The 20712-nt window shown below is 40.6% G+C and overlaps 1 protein-coding gene across 1 annotated transcript in view; it reads left to right on the top strand.

Moving 5' to 3' along the window:
• AGO2 (argonaute RISC catalytic component 2) overlaps positions 1-16282 on the top strand; it is a 45129-nt gene extending 28847 nt beyond the window's left edge. Inside the window, exons 7-19 of the mRNA XM_053976637.1 lie at positions 1130-1217; positions 1896-2043; positions 2248-2367; positions 2500-2622; positions 4319-4452; positions 6742-6926; positions 8758-8917; positions 10702-10792; positions 11857-12051; positions 13197-13331; positions 14093-14194; positions 14553-14752; positions 15079-16282. Of these exons, the coding sequence (XP_053832612.1) occupies positions 1130-1217; positions 1896-2043; positions 2248-2367; positions 2500-2622; positions 4319-4452; positions 6742-6926; positions 8758-8917; positions 10702-10792; positions 11857-12051; positions 13197-13331; positions 14093-14194; positions 14553-14752; positions 15079-15187 (1790 nt within the window). The 3' untranslated portion in view covers positions 15188-16282. The remainder of the gene's footprint in view (positions 1-1129; positions 1218-1895; positions 2044-2247; positions 2368-2499; positions 2623-4318; positions 4453-6741; positions 6927-8757; positions 8918-10701; positions 10793-11856; positions 12052-13196; positions 13332-14092; positions 14195-14552; positions 14753-15078) is intronic.
• Positions 16283-20712: the final 4430 nt, after the last annotated feature.

The raw sequence follows: 20712 nt of genomic DNA, 5'->3' as shown, positions 1-20712 counted from the left end.
ATTATATACAGCTGCTTTATTCTGTCTGATATGGTTACCACTATGTGTTTTAAATATTTTCTACAGCAGTTTGCCTTATTGGGAAAGAAAAAAAATCATATTTTTTGCTTTTGAAACCTATCAGTAGTACCAATCCCAGTTTCATGACAAAAACATGGCAGCTCCTAATCTGATGATTTCTAAATGTTTACAAAGACTGGGATTTCATGTTTTTTTAATTACCCAATCTTAAATTTTTCCAATTACTAATATCAGATTTTTCATATTTCAAATTTTACTAATAATTTAGCAGTGTGTTTTTGCATACTTAGGCATCTGTCTTGCATATACTCTCTTGGAAGTAAATAACAAGTAATTCTAGTTGTAGTGACTGAATCAAAGAGAACAGGAGGAAGAAATCTTACTGGTTTTGTTCACTGAAGGCTTCCTCTGCAAAATCTCTCTCCTGATACTCTTGGCAGAAAGCAAGCAACTTTAAAAAGAATAAATCCATAAATCTATCCTGCGCCTTCCTTTTGTGTTTCCAAAAAACATCAACAAAATTACCTTTGCACAACTAGAAGTTAGCAAGGAAAGTATAAATAAATCCTGAGTTTGCATTGGTTGTAAATGTTTTGAAAGGATAATCAGGCACCAAATTGCTTCACTGTGGCCTCGTTCCCATGAGCTCCTAGAGAGGCTGTTTGGGGATTCCACTCCACCCACACTCCCAGTTCATTAGCTCAGGCAGGGCTGCAAGAGTTGGAGGTCTTACAGACCCTGTATGTTTAGACAGAAAGTATAAATAAAGGGTTTTGTTTCAAGGAGCTTGTGTGCCCTTTTTGTCCTTTCCCCATCCTGGCCTTCCTTAGAGGTACAGCACTGGAATTTGCAGAATGTGCCCAGCGTCATCTGTGAGCTCTGGGGGCTTTGGGATTTCGTCTTGTCTCTGAAGTTCTGTGTTGAACTTTGGCTGAAGCTCAGGAGTTTCGAATTTTAAGACTGTAAATTGCTTTTTGAGTTCTGTCTGGGCTACCCTTTGGGGCTAAATAGAATGGTTTTATTAGTCTGTTTAACTGGTCTTGTGTAGCAGTTTAGGGCTGGCACCTTGATTTTAGAGAAATGGTCATTTGTGCTGTCCAATTTTTAGGTCTGAAGGTGGAGATAACACACTGTGGACAAATGAAAAGGAAGTACAGAGTGTGCAATGTCACCAGACGACCAGCAAGTCACCAAACGTAAAGTATTTTTCTGCTTTTTAAACATATGTTTGGTCTCAGGCTGGAAAAATACCTTGCCTGCCCTACTGGGGTGGGAAAAGCTAACTTGAAAAATGATGCTTTCTTTGGTTAATACCCTTAAATATACCTCAAAGTATTTTCCCAATTTTGCTGTTCTTTTTGTTCTATTTTTATACTATAATGAGTGTCATGGCATTTGAACTAATTGCTCTGTTGTAAATCTGGGAGGTTTTTTGGTTGGGTGGGTTTTTTTCTGTTATTTATGGATTTCTTTAAAATTGGAAGAACAGGCTGTTCTATTTGTAGCCTGATGTTTCCCACAACTGGAATAGAAAAGTAATGCCAGTTGGAATCAGCCTCCTGATATTGCTTATTTGCAATCTATTTTTCCTCTGGAAAAAAAGTTTCTTTTTAACTACCAAACAGAGATTTGCAGATAACTTGGATATGGAGACAGTGGTTCCCATTTTTAAGGAAGCAATATAAGGAACAAAACTGATACCAGCTTTTTACAAGAAGATAACTGATCAGTATCTGAATCCGGTTTTTAATTGTTTGGGCTTTGTTTCATCCTCCTTCAATAAGCTTAACTTGTGCCAAGAAATGTGCTGAGGAGCTGTGGGGGAAACATTTTGCATGAAGTAATAGCTGCTTTCCATGTTTGCATTCCAACAGATTCCCACTTCAGCAGGAGAATGGACAAACAGTTGAATGCACTGTAGCTCAGTATTTTAAGGACAGGCATAAATTAGTTTTACGCTACCCTCACCTTCCATGTTTACAAGTTGGACAGGAGCAGAAACACACATACCTTCCTCTGGAGGCAAGTAAACTCATAGAGAATTCTGTATTTTGGGGCTCGGGTAAGGGGGTCAGAGGGGAAAAAAGGGTTCAATTGTTGGCAAACTGGTTTTTGAGCAGCCAGATGTTGAGAAATTCTGTGGTGCATCAGTGAAAGAAAAGCCACAAGCCAAAAAAAAAAAACAGTTGGACTGTGTTTAGTTTTCTTTTTGTGGGGATATTTCAGGTTTGCAACATAGTGGCAGGACAAAGATGCATCAAGAAACTCACTGACAATCAAACTTCCACTATGATTCGAGCCACTGCCAGATCAGCCCCAGACCGGCAGGAAGAGATCAGCAAATTGGTGAGTGTTGTGTCAAACATGGGGCAGGTGTAGGAATGGGCTTAATTTTGCTCACCTTTAGCAGGTACTGATGTGTTTGTGCACTACACAGAGGTTATGAGCTTGGTTTTTTTTACATTTTGATCATTTCAGATGCGGAGTGCGAGTTTCAACACAGACCCTTACGTCCGAGAGTTTGGGATCATGGTCAAGGATGAAATGACAGATGTGACTGGCAGAGTCCTTCAGCCTCCCTCAATCCTCTATGGAGGCAGGGTATGTCCAGTGGGTTCTGTGCAGTCTGTGGTGGCTTCCAGCACCAGCTGTGATGGCCTCTGTAATGTGATTATTTTAAATTAATTGTGTTGTGTGCAATGAGAGAGCTGCCATGGGTGTATTGTTGAGAATTTAAATTTAGGTTCTCAATGTCCTTAAATGTATTGGCCAATTTGCATCACTTTCAATTGCTGTTTTATTTTGGAAAGTAAAGCTGGGTTAAAATTGCCTTTTTTTGCCTCAAACACTCTTTCATTGTGTGTTGCAAGAAGCAGCCTGCAAATAGTGGCTCAAATCAATGTGTATGGAGAAGAGCAAAAACTATTTCAATTATCACTGTATATATTTGAAAATATGATGAAATATTCCTGAACTTCTGGTTGATTTTGAATATTCTGGGTGGAGCAACTGTGTTTAGGGCAGCTGTCTTGAGGTATCATGTCTATCAGCATGCCCTTCCCCAGAGCCTGTTTGGAATATTTACCCACAGGTTTTTATTTCAAAATAGCTTTTCAGATGGCCCTTCTGACATAATCTTTCTCTGTGATATCTTTTAAAAAAGTTGGAGAAACAGGATTTTCCATCAGTTACCAGATTTCCTTCAGGGACTTGTTGCAAGATGAAAGCTTTAATAGCTGGAACAATTTCATTTTTGGAGGCTTTTGATGAATCTCTTCAGATCATACATTGCCAACTGAATAAAATTCTGTCCCTGTGCACAACAGACTGGTGCCTCCAAACTCATAATGGGAGAGGTTCTTGAGTTTCCTGCGTAAAATTCTTCAGATGACTCAGGCAAATTAGCTCATACCTCCCTTCACTGGCAGGTTAAGGTACCCCAGGCCTGACCCTGATAAGGGGACTGCTTTCATGAACTATTCTGGCACCAGCAGGCTGGGAGAACTTAATGGCAAATGAATGTTGGAAAGTCATAGTGGGAGAGGCACTGCCTTCAGCACACACAACTCTTTGCAAAATCCATTATCAGACATATATGTGTGTCCTGAAAAATGCCCAGAAGCTTTAGTTGCTGCGGCTAGGTGAGAAGGAAGACATCATGGTAACTTGTCTAAAGCATCTATCAGTATTTATTAAGGTAATTAACATCACCAGAATTACTTCAGCTGCTTTATTACATCCCTTGTCCTCTAGATAATCCATCCCAGTAATACCTTCATGGTGAGAGAAATAAAAGTGTTGGGCTGGTCCACGTTGAATAACTGATCACCTTTTTCAGCTTGTTCACATTTTTTCTGGAGTTGTGTGACATTGAACCACTGTTTGTCTCCACTTAGTGATGTGTAAAATATTCATAGTACCTAAATTAACTTTCCTTGGAAAGTTCACTGAGCAGTTGTAAAGTCACTGTAGAAATTTAGGTTTTTGTTAACATTCCATACCAAGCATGAATCCTACTTTCATATATAATTTCTCTTTGCTGCTGATAAATACAACCAAAGGCAATGATCAGCAATAAAAATGAACAATGTGAGTTTTATTTTTCACCTGGCTAAGAAGCTGTCTTGCTACAGTGATAAAATGATTATTATAAGATGGATGGATGTTTGTACAGGGGAAAGAATGACCTGAGAGTATAAATCACCTGCCAGTTGGAGGGAAGTAGAAGCAAAGCTAATTTTTGTTTAGTATCAATCAAGTTTTTCATTAATGTTTAATTTTTACCTTCCACTTCCAGAATAAAGCAATTGCTACACCAGTGCAAGGTGTCTGGGACATGAGGAATAAACAATTTCACACTGGAATTGAAATAAAGGTTTGGGCAATTGCCTGCTTTGCTCCCCAGCGCCAGTGCACTGAAGTTCATCTTAAGTAAGTGTGTTGTGTAAGGTGGTGATTTTATCTTTTATTAAGTATGCAAATGTCATGATTTCACTTTTATGAAGAACATATTTTTGGTTAAATTGTTTAACATATGGCAATATGTCCTCTGTCTCTTTGTATTTTGAATGAGGCCAGTCTGATTTCAATGCCAGCATCAGGAAATCCTCCAAATCAGACTTAACAAAAGCCATTTATGCTTTATGACAGGTTTCTGACCAGTGAGGCCTTAGGACAGGGTTTAAGATAACTGAAATGATGTAATGATGGGTGTTTATCACAAAGTGTTTCTCAAGAGTGACAGCTAAGATATGTGTTCTCTTAGGTTCCTTTCCTGGTTATATGGAATAGAATTATTCATGTAGAATTTCTTTAAAAGGAATTTTTTTGTCCAAAACATTTTCAGAGCTTCTGGAATGTGCAAGTTGCTGTATTTGCTAAATGAGTAGCACTGGTTGTTCTATTGGCTTTAAGTGTTTGAATGAAACTTTCAGATTTGGTTTCTTTATCTTTGGATGGGACAGGATTGTTGTTACAGTGACATCTGCCATTGGCTCAGGGAAGGTGTGCAGGCCCAGATCCATATCTGATCCCTCCTTCCACATGCAGCTGCTTTCCCTTCATGCATAGACAAGTGCAGCCTGTGGAGCTGCCCTGGCAGTGACTCAGCTGCTCTCTGGGAGGTGAATGCAAGGCAGGGATTGCTCACACCAGTGGCATTGCCATGGCACTGTTCCTTCAGATGGTTTGCCAAACAGCTTGGGACATTTTCTCTAACAAGTGATGAGCAAACAGTGGGAATCTTTTTACTGCCCATTGTGTGAGGAGGGGAGGGACTTGTTCTCTCCAGGCACAAGTCAAGAACTGGGCTGCCAGAGAACTTTCCCTTCCATGATGTTACTTCTAGTGGAAATGCTGTGTAAGCTAAGTTACTGAGTTTTGAGAAATGGGCAGAAGTCCTCAAGATAATGAGTCAAAATAAAATTATTTGGATGGCTTAGAATGAGCTTGTATTTACCATGAAAGGACATTGCTTCATGCCAGGAAAATGTCTGCATCTTGTGGCCTCTTGTTACATCTTGTTGATCAAGTTGGAATTCGAATGCTGCTGATTCATCAGAGTAAACACCTTCAAATGCTCTAAAAGTCTTCAAAATCATCCTGCTTTACCTCTTGGGAACAGAGAGAACCTTTCCTTGTAGGCACTGTACTTCCAGATGGACTTTAAAAGACTCAAACCCTGACTTGTTTCAGACTTGGATGAAATCCAGAAGGGTTTGGGTTGGAAGGGAGCTTAAAGATCATCTTGTTCCAACCCCTCTTCTGTGGGCAGGGACACCTTCCCCTAGACCAGGTTGCTCCAAGTCTTATCCAGCCTGGCCTTGAACACTCCCAGGGATGGGGAGATGTTCTGCCATTGACTGTGCTGGTAGTGAGTGCTTGTTTTTCCAGAGGAAATGCCCATTTTCTGCAAGGAGCCTCAGGCTGCAGGGCTGAAGCCCACAGGCTGTTATGATTCATGCAAGTTAACAACAGGTTTGGAAGAAGCTAAATCTTCACACCCTCTCAGTCAGTGGTACCCTGGCACCCTGTGTGGAGATGAGCAATATTTTAGATAACTGCAGGGGGGTACCCTCTCCAAGCTAATAAAAAGGGCTTTTATCAGTGAGATAAAAAGACTCTCAGGTGGAAGCCTCTGAAGAAATTAGGTTGTCTCCATATCTGACCACTTCCATCAAAGGGTGACTTTTTTTCACCAGCCTTTCACCAGGAGAAGGTTTCCCATCACCTCCAGGATACACATTTTCTTTGGTATCTGTGAAATTGTGCATTGTTGTGGATGCTAAAGCAATCCACTGAGACAATTGCTGGTAATTTATGTTGGTTGTTTTCATCATGAAGAAAAAAGAGAATAACTCCAGCCCTTTTTTGTGGTGGTAACAGATGGAATTATGTTAGAGCAGGCTATGCCAAATTGTCATTATTGCAGTCTTTGTGCAAAAAGTATTTTATCCTGTATTTCCCATAGAAATAAGGTAGAATTTGCTTTGTAAATGAGGTTTTTTTGTTAATGGTGTTATTTATACAGCATATGTCCTGTCTTGCCTTCAGTGACTACACAGGCATTGTGAATTAAAGATGCACATGGGGTTAAATTCCCAAGTTTTTGGATGGCACAGCTCTGCAAGGTTAACAGGATTGTTCCATTAAAAATAAGATCAAAAATCAAGATGGGATTTGACTGTCTGATAATGTAATGTATTTATGTGCCTTGCCAAGGTCCTTTACAGAACAGCTGAGGAAGATTTCCAGGGATGCTGGAATGCCAATCCAGGGGCAGCCCTGCTTCTGTAAATACGCCCAGGGAGCCGACAGCGTGGAGCCCATGTTCAGACACCTCAAGAACACTTACACTGGGCTACAGCTTGTCGTGGTCATTTTGCCAGGAAAAACACCAGTCTATGGTCAGTGAGTGGAAATGGTGCATTTCAGTCACAGTTTTTGTGTGTTTTTTGTGAGCTATCCAAAGGAGAGAGGTTTAATGCTGGTTTAACTCTACAAATTCCAGTTAGGGAATGGGCTGCAAACTAATTTTACTTTTTTTCTTGTGCTGCATGATGTTTTATATTAAGACCTAAGTATTTTCAGTGTGTTTTCTATGCTTTCAATTTGTTTTTCCCCATTCTCCCTGCTGTTGGATTTGAGAAAGCCAACACAGGGCTTTGGTGAGATTGACATTTTTAGGCAGTGGATTATAATGTGCTTAATGAAACTTGTGTGCTGAAAATTCCTAGTGACTGAAGAAGTAACGACTTCAAGAACTCTGTCGCTTTTAGAACACCTTTGCTTACTCACACAATCTCCCTTTGGCAAAAAATGTTGAGTGAAGGCGATTTCTGTCTATTTTTCTTAATATTTCAATATTTTAACTTGGGTTGCAAGGATACAGGTGCACAGAAAGTGAAAATTCAGCAAAATAAACGGGTTTTTGGAAACAGTGACAACTAGTACATTTTAGATGGCATACACACATGGGTTTTAGTATGTTTTACATAAACCATGCATTTTCAAGCTCTTCCTCTAGGCAGGACTGCTTTTTTCCTGTCCTGCCTCCCTCCTTTTCTCACTTAGCTTGCCTTGCTGGAGCAGCAGCCACTATTTTTCTCCCATAGCTACGTGGACTCTTCTCTGGTGGATCAGATCTACCAAGCAGCTGCAGATTTGTTTTATCCCATCCCTCACTATTTTAATATAGCACAAAATTATTTTCCAACTTTATCTCTTACAAGATGAAAAGAGATTAAGCAAGGAACCTTAAGGAAATAGTACTTTTTTGCCCCTTGAATTCAGCTTGCAAAGGAAGTGGCTTGTTTCTAATTTGTACAATACAAATTCGGTGCAAAATGACATTTTTACTATTCCTGTTTGGCATTAAAAGGGAATTCTTTTCCTCTACTTAACCACTGAGAGGATGTGGTACCACTCTGATCTTTTTTCTTTGTCATTATCTTTAATTACAGTTATTTCTGCCCCCTCTAATCATCTCTCCTTATTTTCTCCCTACGCTCTTCCATACCCTGCACTTCCTATACCCACAGTCTTGTCTTTTCTCTTCTTCCCACTCTGCTCTTTCCCTCTCCTGCTGCCAAAGAGAGTGGTTCATCTTCTCCGTGCCAGTCTTGGAGCCTAAATTTCTTCCCTGACTGTAAGAGTATGTGGGTCTCTGAAAGCCTTGAAGTCTCAATTTTGTTGTTAACAATAGGATTTGATTTAACTATTGGAATTGTACAGTACTTAATGAGTTTCTTGGAGTTTTTATGGACCATTGTCTGCTAAGCTGACCACTTTTCTATGCAAGTGATAAACTTGTAGTGAAGAGCTGATAAACTGCTTGGCTGAATATTGCTCAGCACTTTATTGCTAGGTTTGTGTTACTATTCCAGTGGTTAATAATGCAACAAGTGCTCAATATCCTAATATTATCCACATTGCCCACATCATTACCCAAAGCTGATGATATAATGTTACAATTCTAAAGCAAAAATTAATTAAAAAATTGTTGGTTAATATAAGCCAACAGTGCCTTTAGTTACTGCCTTTAGAACCCGGTATGGTGGAGCAGAGCAGAGCTGGGGGGGAGGTTCTGGAGGCTGGGTAGGTTTCATTGTGTTCCTTTAAGCTCGAGCACCACTTTGCTAAAACTCCAGGTGTAGTTAATTGGCACCAAATTCAAGTCTCCTCCATGGTTTGATTTGCAATTTGCAAATTCTTTTTTTGGTTTTTCTTCTTCTGTAGCGGAGGTGAAGCGCGTTGGCGACACGGTGCTGGGCATGGCCACTCAGTGTGTGCAGATGAAAAACGTCCAAAGAACAACACCCCAAACTCTGTCCAACCTTTGCTTAAAAATAAATGTCAAATTAGGAGGTGTAAATAACATTCTACTGCCACAGGGAAGGTAAGTTCATCTTTCAAAGGGGAAGAGGTTTTTGTATTGCAAAGAGAACGTGCGTCATGCTGAGATAACTGGGAGCTTTTATCTGCAGCCATAGCACTGTAGCTTAAGTTACTCTTCAGACAAACTCTCTTTTGGCTTCTAATAAATAGTCCTGCAAAAGTTAGGCTATGAAAACAGGAGAGGAATACTTGTTTCTGTTGAAATTTATAATAAAAGCATTGTTTTAATGGTATCTGACCACTGAAGTACACAACTGTCATTAGAATGAAAAATCTCTAATATTCTATTTGCCCTGAGTTTTCAAAAACAGAGAGCCATCAGGCCATGGACTGTGCTCTCAAAATTCCTGAGTTTGCTGGCTGTGGAGTCCACTGCTCTCAGGTGTCCTCCACATTCAGTGTTGCATGAAAGTGGAGTACTGGGGTGGCCCTGGATGTGCCAGGCTCACAACATTTGCCCTGTGCACCTGACCTTGTCAGGGTTGTTACCATGCTGTCCATCCCTCCCAAAAAGTACCTCTAGTACTGCCACTTCTCTCAGCTGTTGGAATCCTTCCTCAGTGGTCTGCCAGGGCATTCTGTGATGGTGATCCTGCATTCTGTCTCTGTGAACAATCCTCTCCTCATTAAAAGCTGCTCCCAGAGAAGGGACCCTGGCTCCCTTCAGGTACCCAATCAATACCTGTGTCCTGGGTCAGGATGGTTCAGCTGGAGCCTGCACAGCTGGAAGGTCTGTGGGTTCCATGGTTGCACCATCAGACTTTCCCTCTTTGAGGCAGGGAGAGAGAGGGCTTCCCACCAGCTGGGGAACAGTATTCCCTTCAGCACCTAGCCTGTCTCCTCCCAGACCCCCATCCAATCTGGGTGCTTCATTCCTGAGATGGGCAGTGGGGCAGGCTCAGGCTGTGGGGCAGTGCCCCCTGCCCCTGGGCAGCATCCCTGTCTCTGGGGTAGATGTCAGGGTGGTTACCCCACCTTATCTCTAAATGCTAACTTGATTGGGCCTATCAGCAACACCAGCCATTGTATGATATCAGCATCTAGAAAAGAATTTGAACCCTTTGAAAGGTGCTGGGGTACATCCAAATAAATGGGTGAAGGATTGGGGAAAAGCTTCCCCCTGTATTGCTTCCTCACAGTGGGCACCATTATTAATGAAACCCCACAGACTTGAACTTGGCTGCACAACTACCACAGGCTATGTGTCCACATTCCAGAGGAATTCCAAAATCCAGGAATTGCTCACCTTACTGACCCATTGTGCAAACTGGGTAACAGCCACAATAGCCTTAGTCATAGGATCCATGTTTAGATAAGGAGCTGCAAATTGGAAAAATGTAGCCACAACCAAGAAAAAAGCCAAAAAAACCTAATCCCTGACATTACTTACCCATTTCTTTTAAAGAAGGTCTGCATATGTGCACAGTCCTTTAATTTTCTCAGATGCCATTTGTTACTAAGGGATCAACTTTTACTCCTTTCCTTGGTCCAGTTGATAAAAATTGCAATTCTTCAAGTTAGAAAAATAGATATATTTTAAAATTAATTTTTAATTAAGAGCAACAATTAGCTGTGCTTTAAAAATCTGCCTAAGTATTTACCATGAGAACCTTAATCAGGATTTTTAATTACTACCACAGGACAAGTGACCAACTCTGATGAAGTGCCAGTTGTTGATTCACTGGAATTCACTGGAGGAGCAGAGAGTGCTGTTTATTTGAGTTTTAATGTACTTTATTAAATATAAATCTTGCTGCTTTTACAAATTTCCCTTCTCTTTGTCAGACCTCCAGTATTCCAACAGCCTGTCATATTCCTTGGTGCAGATGTAACTCACCCACCAGCTGGGGATGGGAAAAAGCCTTCCATTGCTGCAGTGAGTAAATTGTGTCCTGGTCTTTGCCCCCAGCTCCCTCCTGCTGCTCAGCTATAATGCATTTTATTGCTTTCAGTCCTTTTGTGGTCCATTGCTTCTGATTGCCTAATTATAGCATTATAAATTATTTTTCTGCAGGAATTTATTTAAACTTCAGAGATCTTGCTCTGATGCTAATTACTTAAATGTGTGTATTAGCTTGTAAAATGCCTGAGTTGCTGATACACAGAGGAGCTTTTCTGGGAGCTGATATTTATTAGCAGGCTGATAATGAGCTGGTGCATGTTTAAATCTGCTTCTTCAGCACTTAGAAATGTTCAGAATTTCTTCATTGCTGATAGGGAACTAGGCTGGCTCAGCTGTGGTTTCTGGGGACTCAAACTTCCAGAAAACACAAGATGTGCAGTAATCTCTTGGAAATATACTTCTTAAATACAGGGAATGGTCTTTAGCTTGTGTTATGTTAAACACCTATAGTGGCTGCTCAGGATTGTTTAATAATGAAGTTCTTTGGTGATGTTATGTATCTGTTTTGAAAAGTTACACCTGTGTGTCCAGGGAAAACCAGGTGGAGATGTGCTCACTTCTTTAGGTTTTTTGTTTATTTTTAAGTCCCATGCCACTTCTACAGGATATGGATGCTAACATTTAATTAACAGAAAAATCCCTGCCCTTGATAAAGGGTGTGGATATTTCTGTGGTCCATCACCATTTCAGTTTGATGGATCCAAAAGACAGGCTTGGTGTCCCAGAGTTCAAACTCCTGTGCTGCAGTCTGAACCATCTTAATGGCTTCATGGTATCAGTGCTCCAAACTGTGTTTGAGTTTTTAAGTGCCTGTAGGTGCAAACAGGAAATGAGTCTTTTAGATTTAAAATAAGTTTTCTCTTTCAGCAGGGTGCGCTGCCACAGGTGAACTAAACCCAGAGCTGTTTCCAAGCTCATTTTAATTTCAAATACATCTTTGCCAGGCCAAGCACGCAGTGTGCAAGACAGTGCAGTTATCTCATGAAATAACCTTTATTTAAGTGCTCTCTGGTTTGATGCCAAGCATTTTCCCCCAGGTTGTAGGAAGCATGGATGCTCATCCCAACCGTTACTGTGCCACTGTGCGGGTGCAGCAGCACCGCCAGGAAATCATCCAGGATTTGGCTGCCATGGTCAGGGAGTTGCTTATCCAGTTCTACAAATCAACGCGATTCAAACCAACTCGCATCATCTTCTACAGGGATGGTGTTTCTGAGGGGCAGTTCCAACAGGTGATATTTGTCTTCTTGAAATTCTGATAGTGTAGTTTTGTGATAGTAATGGAATTTTAAAATTCCACCTTTATATGGTTGGAGTTACAAGAAGTATAACCTCAACAAATCTTCCCTCAACAAATTTGTTGGATTCTAACCTAGGCAGGAGAAGTGTTTGCATACTTTTCATGTGCTTTTGAAAGTACTTTTCCCCTTTAAAATACTTCCCCCTACAGAATTATAAGTGAAAAGTGTAGTTTTATCACTCAAGTTATGTTCCACATCTATTTCCTATTTAGGATATATTAGTCAGATTGTATCCCATAGAACTTGGGCAGTAAAGAAAAATTATATGTTTTTTTTTTAAAGAGGATTAAAGAGGATTTTCACAGTAATTTTTATTCTGATAAAACTCATCAGATCCTCTGTCGTATTTATTTTGTTTGCTTGCTACCATATTTTATGAAATATTTTTCTGTATACTTTAAAGACTTTTATTTCCAGTATTTATGTGTGTAAATAAAAGATACAGAATTGAGTCAGCTTCTCAAAATCCAGGGGGAAAAGAGGAAAGGTCGCTTGCAAAACTTGAATTGATAAAATAATCTTTGTATGAACTTTTGATATATTCTCTTTTCAATTGTCACTGGTTTTCACTGAATTTTTAATGTACAATTAACCCACATTCCAAATCATTGCTTTTTAGTTTGTTCCACTTTCCTTATTATTGGTGTCTGTAGTCCTGCATGGGACTGCACACAGCTGGGAAAGAGCAGCTAAGCACTTCTGGACTTTATCCCTTGTTCTAGTCTGAAAAATAATTAGTCTGTTGTATTCAGCAGCCTAATTAAATGTTCATTTGTATTTGGTAGTTAAAGAGATTTTGACATGCAGGTTATTAGTCTGAGTCTTGTGCTTGGAGCTGAACAAATATGGAAGCAGCTCTCTCCTGGCTCAGGAAACTGCTGATGTAATTTACCTTCCTCAGGGGAAGAAATTAAGGTTTGGTCCTGAAAGCTTTGACATCTCGTTACTCTGAGTGACAGTACAAGAAGGAACATGATAAATTATCTGTGGATGAGTAAAACAAATCTGTAGGTAAATAAGAGGAATTTGATGGCAATGGTTCATGTTGATCACACCTCTCTCTCTGTGTGGCTCAGGTTCTCCACCACGAGCTGCTGGCTATCAGGGAGGCTTGCATTAAGCTGGAGAAGGATTATCAGCCTGGCATCACATTTATAGTGGTGCAGAAAAGGCACCACACCAGACTCTTCTGCACGGATAAAAACGAACGGGTACGTTCTGCTTGGGACCCCCAAACGCCCAGCAGGCAGCCAAGTCAGCAATTCCTGTTCATTTCTGGTACTTTCTGGGTGGAGATCAGACTCCCCAAGTTGATTTTTGGTACTTTCTGTGGGAAGAGGAGACTCCCCAAGAGCAGGAATGGAGCTGTTCCTCATGGAACAGCTGCTGAGAATGGAGAGTTCCTCATGGCAAAGCTCTGCTCACAGACTGGGATTTCCACGTTCTTTTTCCTTCTGTCAGGCTTCTGTGTGTAACTCCCAAAGCTGACATGAAGGTGGTTGTTATATGAATAAATGCTGTGATTACAGATGTTAAATTGTTTGAAAGTAAGGAGTATTTTGACATTCTCCTTTGAAGAGATTTAGAGGGAAGAGGTGGCCTGTCTGACCAGGAAGGATTGTCCCCTTGCAGGTATAAAGAGGAAAAGTTGCTCCTATCCTGGAGTGGGAAGGTGAAAAGAATTTGACAACTCAGTTGCAGGAACTTCTTTTTAAATTATTCAGAAAACCAAATCTTTTTAGGTAATTTCTAAGAAGATTTTGCAGCTTGTCTCTTTTTTTTTTTTTCTTTTTCCATACTAGAGACACTCCAGATTTTCAGTTGGAACAAAATTTCAGTTTTGCACATTCTTTCCTCACTTTCTGCTTTTTATAGATCTTTTTCTTGTGGTTGTTTTTCTGGTTGTACAGCTGAAAAGAAAAAATAACCTTTTGTTTGTGCCTCAGTGTCTTTGCATTTCCTATTTACACAGGTTGGAAAAAGTGGAAACATTCCAGCTGGTACCACAGTGGACACAAAAATCACCCACCCCTCAGAGTTTGACTTCTACCTGTGTAGTCATGCTGGCATTCAGGTAAGACATGTTGTGTGGCATGGTAACTTTAACTGTTAGTGTTTGTACTAAAGCTACTTTAGCTGATGGCTTTTTGTTCAGATCTGAGGTTTTCAAGATGAAAGTGCATTTCAGTGTGATCATTTCATTTCAGAGGTGAAATTTTGAGAAACACAGTCTTATCAGAAAAGGGGAAGGGTTTATTTTGATAGGCAGCAAGGAAGGAGGTTGTTTGCCTTTTAAAGGAAAAACTAGCTCAAATGTGTAGAACTGCTGCCTGTGGCTCTTGAGGAAGCAGCTGTTCTGCTGCAGTTCCCAGCAGAGGTGGAAGTTCAGGAGATGTTTGGGAGTGCTGATGAGCTGTGTGCTCTGGCTCCAGGGAACAAGCAGACCTTCTCACTACCACGTGCTCTGGGATGACAATCGCTTCTCGTCGGACGAGCTGCAGATCCTCACGTACCAGCTGTGCCACACGTACGTGCGCTGCACGCGCTCCGTCTCCATCCCCGCGCCGGCGTACTACGCGCACCTGGTGGCCTTCAGAGCCAGGTACCATCTGGTGGATAAAGAGCACGATAGGTGAGTTCAGAGTTTTGCGTTTTTGTGGAGTTGGAAGGCAGTGGGCTTGTTAATTCTGGGACCAGGGGTGTCCTCAGCTGTTCAAGGGTTGATTTGCTCTCACCACTGAATTATGCTGCTGAAACAAATCAGAAGATGTTCCTGTAGGGGCTGTTTTCTGTATCAGAACCTCGGTGGTGCTTTAAGGGTAATTAATGTTTGACCATTCTGTTCAGAAGAAACTAGTGATAAAGGAACATATGCAAGGAGAGGCAGATTAAACAGGGTTTCTCTTCCCCCCCCAACCTGTTGGTTTTTGTTTCCCCCCACCCCCACTTCTCTTTCAGTGCTGAAGGAAGCCACACTTCTGGCCAGAGCAACGGCAGAGACCACCAAGCACTTGCTAAGGCAGTCCAGGTGCACCAGGACACGCTGCGCACGATGTACTTTGCCTGACATGTTTTAATGTTCAGCGGCTCCGGACAAGGCAGAGTTGGATTCACACCAGACCAGCTGCACTTAGACCAACAGATGCCCCACCCCAGGGACAGCCAGCAATGAGTGATGCATCTTTATTCCTTTCTTTCCCATTTGCAAGGAAGCCTTCCGTCCAGAATTTCAGACTTGATCACAAACTGCATTCTTGTACCAAACCCCACTGTTGTCAGAAATGTGGTTTGCCAAAAATCTCTGAGCTGCTTGGTATAAAACAGACCCAGATTTTATAATTAAATCAAGAGCTGCAATCTCAGGGCTTAGGGAAGAAAAACAAAAAAACCAAACCAACAACCCAACCCACAAAACGCCTCATTCAGTTTGCTGTTCATTGAGTTGCTTTTGATAATTTGGAAAGATCTAATTCATACTAAGGTTTGATGAGCTAAAACGCTGTGAATCAGCTTTTAGTACAAAGGAAAGCAAAGCATTTTTTGAGTATTTATGAAGCCTTGATTATTCTAGATGCATTTACAAAAATATTTTCAAAAGAAGAGCGTGACAATTCTGGTTTCTAACTGTCTTATAAAGATTATTCTCAGATTATTCTGTGTGTCTAAGGACAAATTTATTTTCTGAAGCTTGTTCTTGAATGTTTTTTATTGTGCTGCATTTTAAAATGTTTTTCATAGACTAAAGATGAATTAAAAAAAAAAAAAAAAGAAAAATAGTAAACCTGTACCTAAGCTTTTAATAGCTCCAGTTAGATTGGCAGAAGAAAATGTGCCATTTAAAAAAATTTGTAAAGATTTTTTTAAAATCATACTGACAGCTAACTTTAGGATTTGTCATACAGGACTGTGACACTTACTTTCCAAAGTCTCTAAAGAATACGGGTCTGTGATGATAAATACAGTACAATCCTTTTTCACTGTTGTTTGAGTTAATGTAAATTTTATATATGTTTCACAGTATTAATGTGATAGACTAGATGCTATTATTTATTTTTATTTACTAAGGAGTGCTCATTATACTTCTGTTAACATATCAAGAATGCTTTGAATTCAGAAAGTAAAATCCTTTTTGTGGGGACATTACTTTTCAAATGCAAAAAAAAAAAAATTGCAATCAATGTCGTGAGAGGAGAGAGATGCAGCCAGTGTCTGTTGTAGCTTGGGATTTGCAGAAAGGCTTTTTCAATGTGCACACAACACAGCAGGTTTTACCTCTGCGGTTCAGACGCACACAAGACCAACATCCTACATTCATTCAAGCACAAAACAATTGTATTTTATTTATATGTTGAGTAGTGGTGAAGCAGGAGCTCTGCTAGAGGAGAGTGGCTCGCTGGAAGTTGGGCAGAAGTCAGAGAATCTATGCAGTAAAGATAAACATTAGGAAACTGAAGTTTACTTAGGGAGGGAGGTGAAACTCTCTTCATTATGCATAAGATCCGTAGGAAACTTGAGAGTTTTGCCATTCTCTTAGGAGAAGCATTAATTAAAACTGATAATTATGAGACAGATGCTTCTGTTAGTTTGCACACTGGATTCATAAAAACCATAACACACACGTAAGCCATTGCACTAATGATGATGCCATGAGCAGGTTTAGGAGAAAATGGAAAAAGCCTAGGAAAGTTCTTTATGCTGACTTGATCTTGTTTGTTTTTCCATGGGATAACTGAAATAAGATGCTGAGAGGCAGGTTGGAAAACCTTCATTCTCCTCCACGGATGGATTTTGCTTTGTCTTTTCCCTTTTCTCCGAGCAGCTGCTCAGTCTCTGTTGGACACTTTTACCTCTGGCCACTGGGATGGGCAAGTAGCTTTAACCCATGCAGAGCTCTGGGCCACAGAGCAAGTCAGCTGCAACCAGGTGGTGTTGGATAAGCTAGAAAATGCCCAACCTTTGCTGCATAAAGACTTTTAGGTACATAATTCCAGTTCAGATCTTCACCTTGTAGCAGTGTGTCGATTGTCGGTGTTTTGTAGGTGAAATGTAAAACCTGTTAATGGAATAATCATATTTGTACTATTCTAATTGGGTGATTAGGCTGCTGGCTCAGAGTGTCTTCTTGGTCATAGTTCTATAAATTCAGATTTCTGTAAATTTGAAGCAAATCCTAGGTAGCATTGCCTGTCTTGCTGTGTGCCAGCGAGGTTGTACCTACCTCCCTTCAAGTATCCCTAAGCTGCAGATCCTCCCCGTGGTGGGTGTGTTGCACTTCTCTGTGTTTCCTTCAGAGCTTTCCTATTTCAGTGAAGATATTCATTTGGCAGAGTTTTATATAAGAATTATTTTTATATGAATTCTTCTTATCAAATAGGATAAAGATCATCCATTTTAAGACATCATTTAACTTATTTGCTGTCTGTTATGCAGAGACCTCTTGGATGTGAAATTCATCCCCCTCTTTCCATACAGATCTGGGACAATGGAATTGTACAGGTGGTCAGATGGGGTGAGGAGGGCAGGATTTGTCTTGACCTCAAATCTCATTTCTGAAGCAGCCTGGGACTGCACTGCATCCTATTTAAGATGTTTCTTGTGTGAGAAAAGGAGTTTTAGGCAGGCCCTTAATCTGAGAATAGCTGTTGTTTGTGCATCCTCTTGGAATGAGCAGAAATTATGTAGCTTTCCTTCCCTAAGTATGAAGAACTTGGGATGTTTATGTGCATTTCAGGACATTTTTACCTTTTACAGATCTTTCTAAGCCTCTAATACTGCTAATCCTTTATGCCTTGTAATTCGCAGAAAGACTCCACACTGGTAAAGTGGTAAAGTAGGTCTGTATTTATTTGGTGATGGGCAAATTAATTTCTAACCCTCATGTCTCACTTGTGTCTCCTTCCTTTTCCCTCCCACCAGTGGTGAATTAGTGAATAATTTAAAGCATTAAAAAAAATGCTGATTAGGTATATACTTTGTAAAGTACAGCATGCTGGCAGTCCAGCACCTCTCTTTCTGGGAATATTTTTAACATAAATTAAATATTCAAGAATGTCTCCTGTCCAAAAAAACCTGCCACAAACACATAAAATCCTATAATTATTTTTTATTCTGTACCTCCCACATGTCTGGTATAGAAGAGCAACATCTCAGGTCAGCACAAAGCTCAAGTCTCAGTCTCCCCCAGGTTGCTGGTGGAGAAGGGCCAGCTGAGGTCACGGCTCTGAGTCTGGGTCACTGTGCAGGTCGGGTCAGCAATAACCAAAATTTTTCCACCCTCGGGCACTTGGAGCATTTTCCAGCCCGTGCAAAGGAGTCCCACTGCACAACCCCCCAAAAACAACATCAGCAAGTGTGAAATGTTTCTCTTGGGAGGTGACAAGTAATATCAGAAGACACAAAATACTTAAAAGTTTGTCTTTTTTTCCCTGATGTGCAAAATCTAATGCAACGATGCGGTTTGCTTGGTGGTGGAGATTTCTGCTGCAGTGCTGTAATGAGTCCACTCCATCTGTTCCCCAGGAAACAACTGAGCTGATCCTTAGGAGCAAATGTCCTGTTGGGAAATGCTGGAAGGAGGTGGATTTGTCTCTGCCTTTATGTGGCATTTAAGACAGCCCTATGCAATTTAACACGTGTGTGTGTATGCACTGATGTACAGAGTGAGGTCAGTTGTTTTAGTAGAGCTCCTTATTTTGGCTTGGCTTGCTTTAGAATGTTTGACTTTGTGAGTTACAATCAATGATCTTCCATGTTCCTGAGGCTTTGGCACAGGAATTCCCTTGTTTCTTGATCTGTCAGGTAACAAATATCTTTGATCTCCATCCAGGCCCCCAGGCAGCGTTCCCTGATTGTAAAATCAAAAAGGTTGTGAAGGTTTGGCTTTAATTCTGCCTCTCTCAATAACTCTTGCAGCCTTTGTCTGTTGTAACAGAGTCTTGTTGGATCATTTTTGTAACATAAGACAAGAGGTTTTTCCACAAGGATTATCAAATTAAAACTTGTGGAGGGTAGGTGTGAGGAGTTTAGGCTTTTTTTCTGAAAAGATTGAAGTTTCTAAGATGCTTCTAAGTTTTTCTTTCTGACTAAAGTTGTTTGTGTATGTGCCCAAAGGCTTTTGATTAAATAGCAGACTCAGTCAAATAAGCATCTCTGGTGGCATAAATAACCCATAAGGGACCTTTTTTTTTTTTTTTTAATATATCTTCTACTCATTAACTAAAGGAATGTAAGAGGAGTTCTCAGTATTTTTCACACTTGAGACCAGTGTAATTAAACTCACTTGTTTTCCTATATTTTTAATACTCTTCTCTTACCATAGTATCTCTCTGTGTGGCTTTCCCCATTCCTAATGCAGGGCAGTCTTTTGTTTTTTACTTTTATATTCCATTTGGTCACATGCTTCTTGATGCACACATGCCATCTTTCTTAAGGAAAACTTCAAGTAGAAGGTAATTGCACTGATTGTTGGGTTTTCTAAACTCCCTTTTTACTGTAAGATTTTTTTTTTTTTTGCATCTGCTGTAGCTGTTTGAAAATACTGTAAATAGTGCTCTGTACAGCAAGTACTGAAATGCTGGGGATACCATTCCTTGTTCTGTTTTCCAGAATACTGCCATGTCTTCCAGTGTTGAGATGGGAACTTTGGTGTTAAATGCTGTTACACTTCGTGTGCATTATGGTATCAATCCAGGAAGGGCACAGTTGCTGTATCACAGTGGAAATACTTAGGGTTTGTCTGAATATAAAACATTTCTTCCTTCTCTGTGCACATTTCTCCCAGACCACAGAGATACAGTTTTTCAGCTCTCACTGTGCTCATTGTCTGTGCAAGGTTCAAATGCCAAATTTGGTATCAGTTTGATGATTTATGGCATTAATGTAATATTTGGATTATCAGATGTAGCTCTCACAGGCTTTCCTTGCTTGTCTGATTCTTGTGTTGTAGAAGCAGAATCAGTGGATGTGGCAGAATTTAGTGGAATGACAGGGATTTGGGATCCAGTTATGATGTCTTGCGTCTGTCCCTGCATGGTGTGGGATTGGGCAGAGGATGTTTCAGTGCTCTGAGCTAAGGAATGGTGTCACCTCTGGCTGCCCATGCATCTCCCATCCATCCATCTGCAATTGCCTTTTGCTTCCAGAACCCTCGGGGACAGGACAGACCCCAGCTCCAGCCCCATTGTCTGATGTTAGGGTGCAAACCAGCAAGTTCTGCCTTCTGTTTCTGAGGGTTAATGACTGGAAGGATGCATTTCTGAGAGGGTTTAATCCAAATTATGCAGGAAGGGGGTGCTGTGTGTGCTTGGTGTGGCACAGAATCTGTTTAATCCCATTTAGTGTTTCAGTTGCTTTGTCAGAGTTGTTTCTTTGAAGTGTTAATTTGAATGTAATTGCTTGGCCAAATCACTACAAAAGTGGGTTTGTGGGAATCTTTAGTAACAAAGCAGGTGCAGTTCAAGGCTACCTCCTGTATTCCTTCATGGAAGAATTAATTGAAGTGAACCTCCCACTAAGCAGCCAAAATGCTCCCAGAGGGACTGGATTTGTCCTGGTCTGTTCCTTACTGGGCAGTGCCATACTGTGATCCTGGGT

Source organism: Vidua macroura, chromosome 1, assembly GCF_024509145.1.
Source record: "Vidua macroura isolate BioBank_ID:100142 chromosome 1, ASM2450914v1, whole genome shotgun sequence".
Lineage (NCBI taxonomy): Eukaryota > Metazoa > Chordata > Aves > Passeriformes > Viduidae > Vidua > Vidua macroura.
Note: the sequence above shows the minus strand (reverse complement) of the source record. Positions and strands in the feature narration are given on the sequence as shown.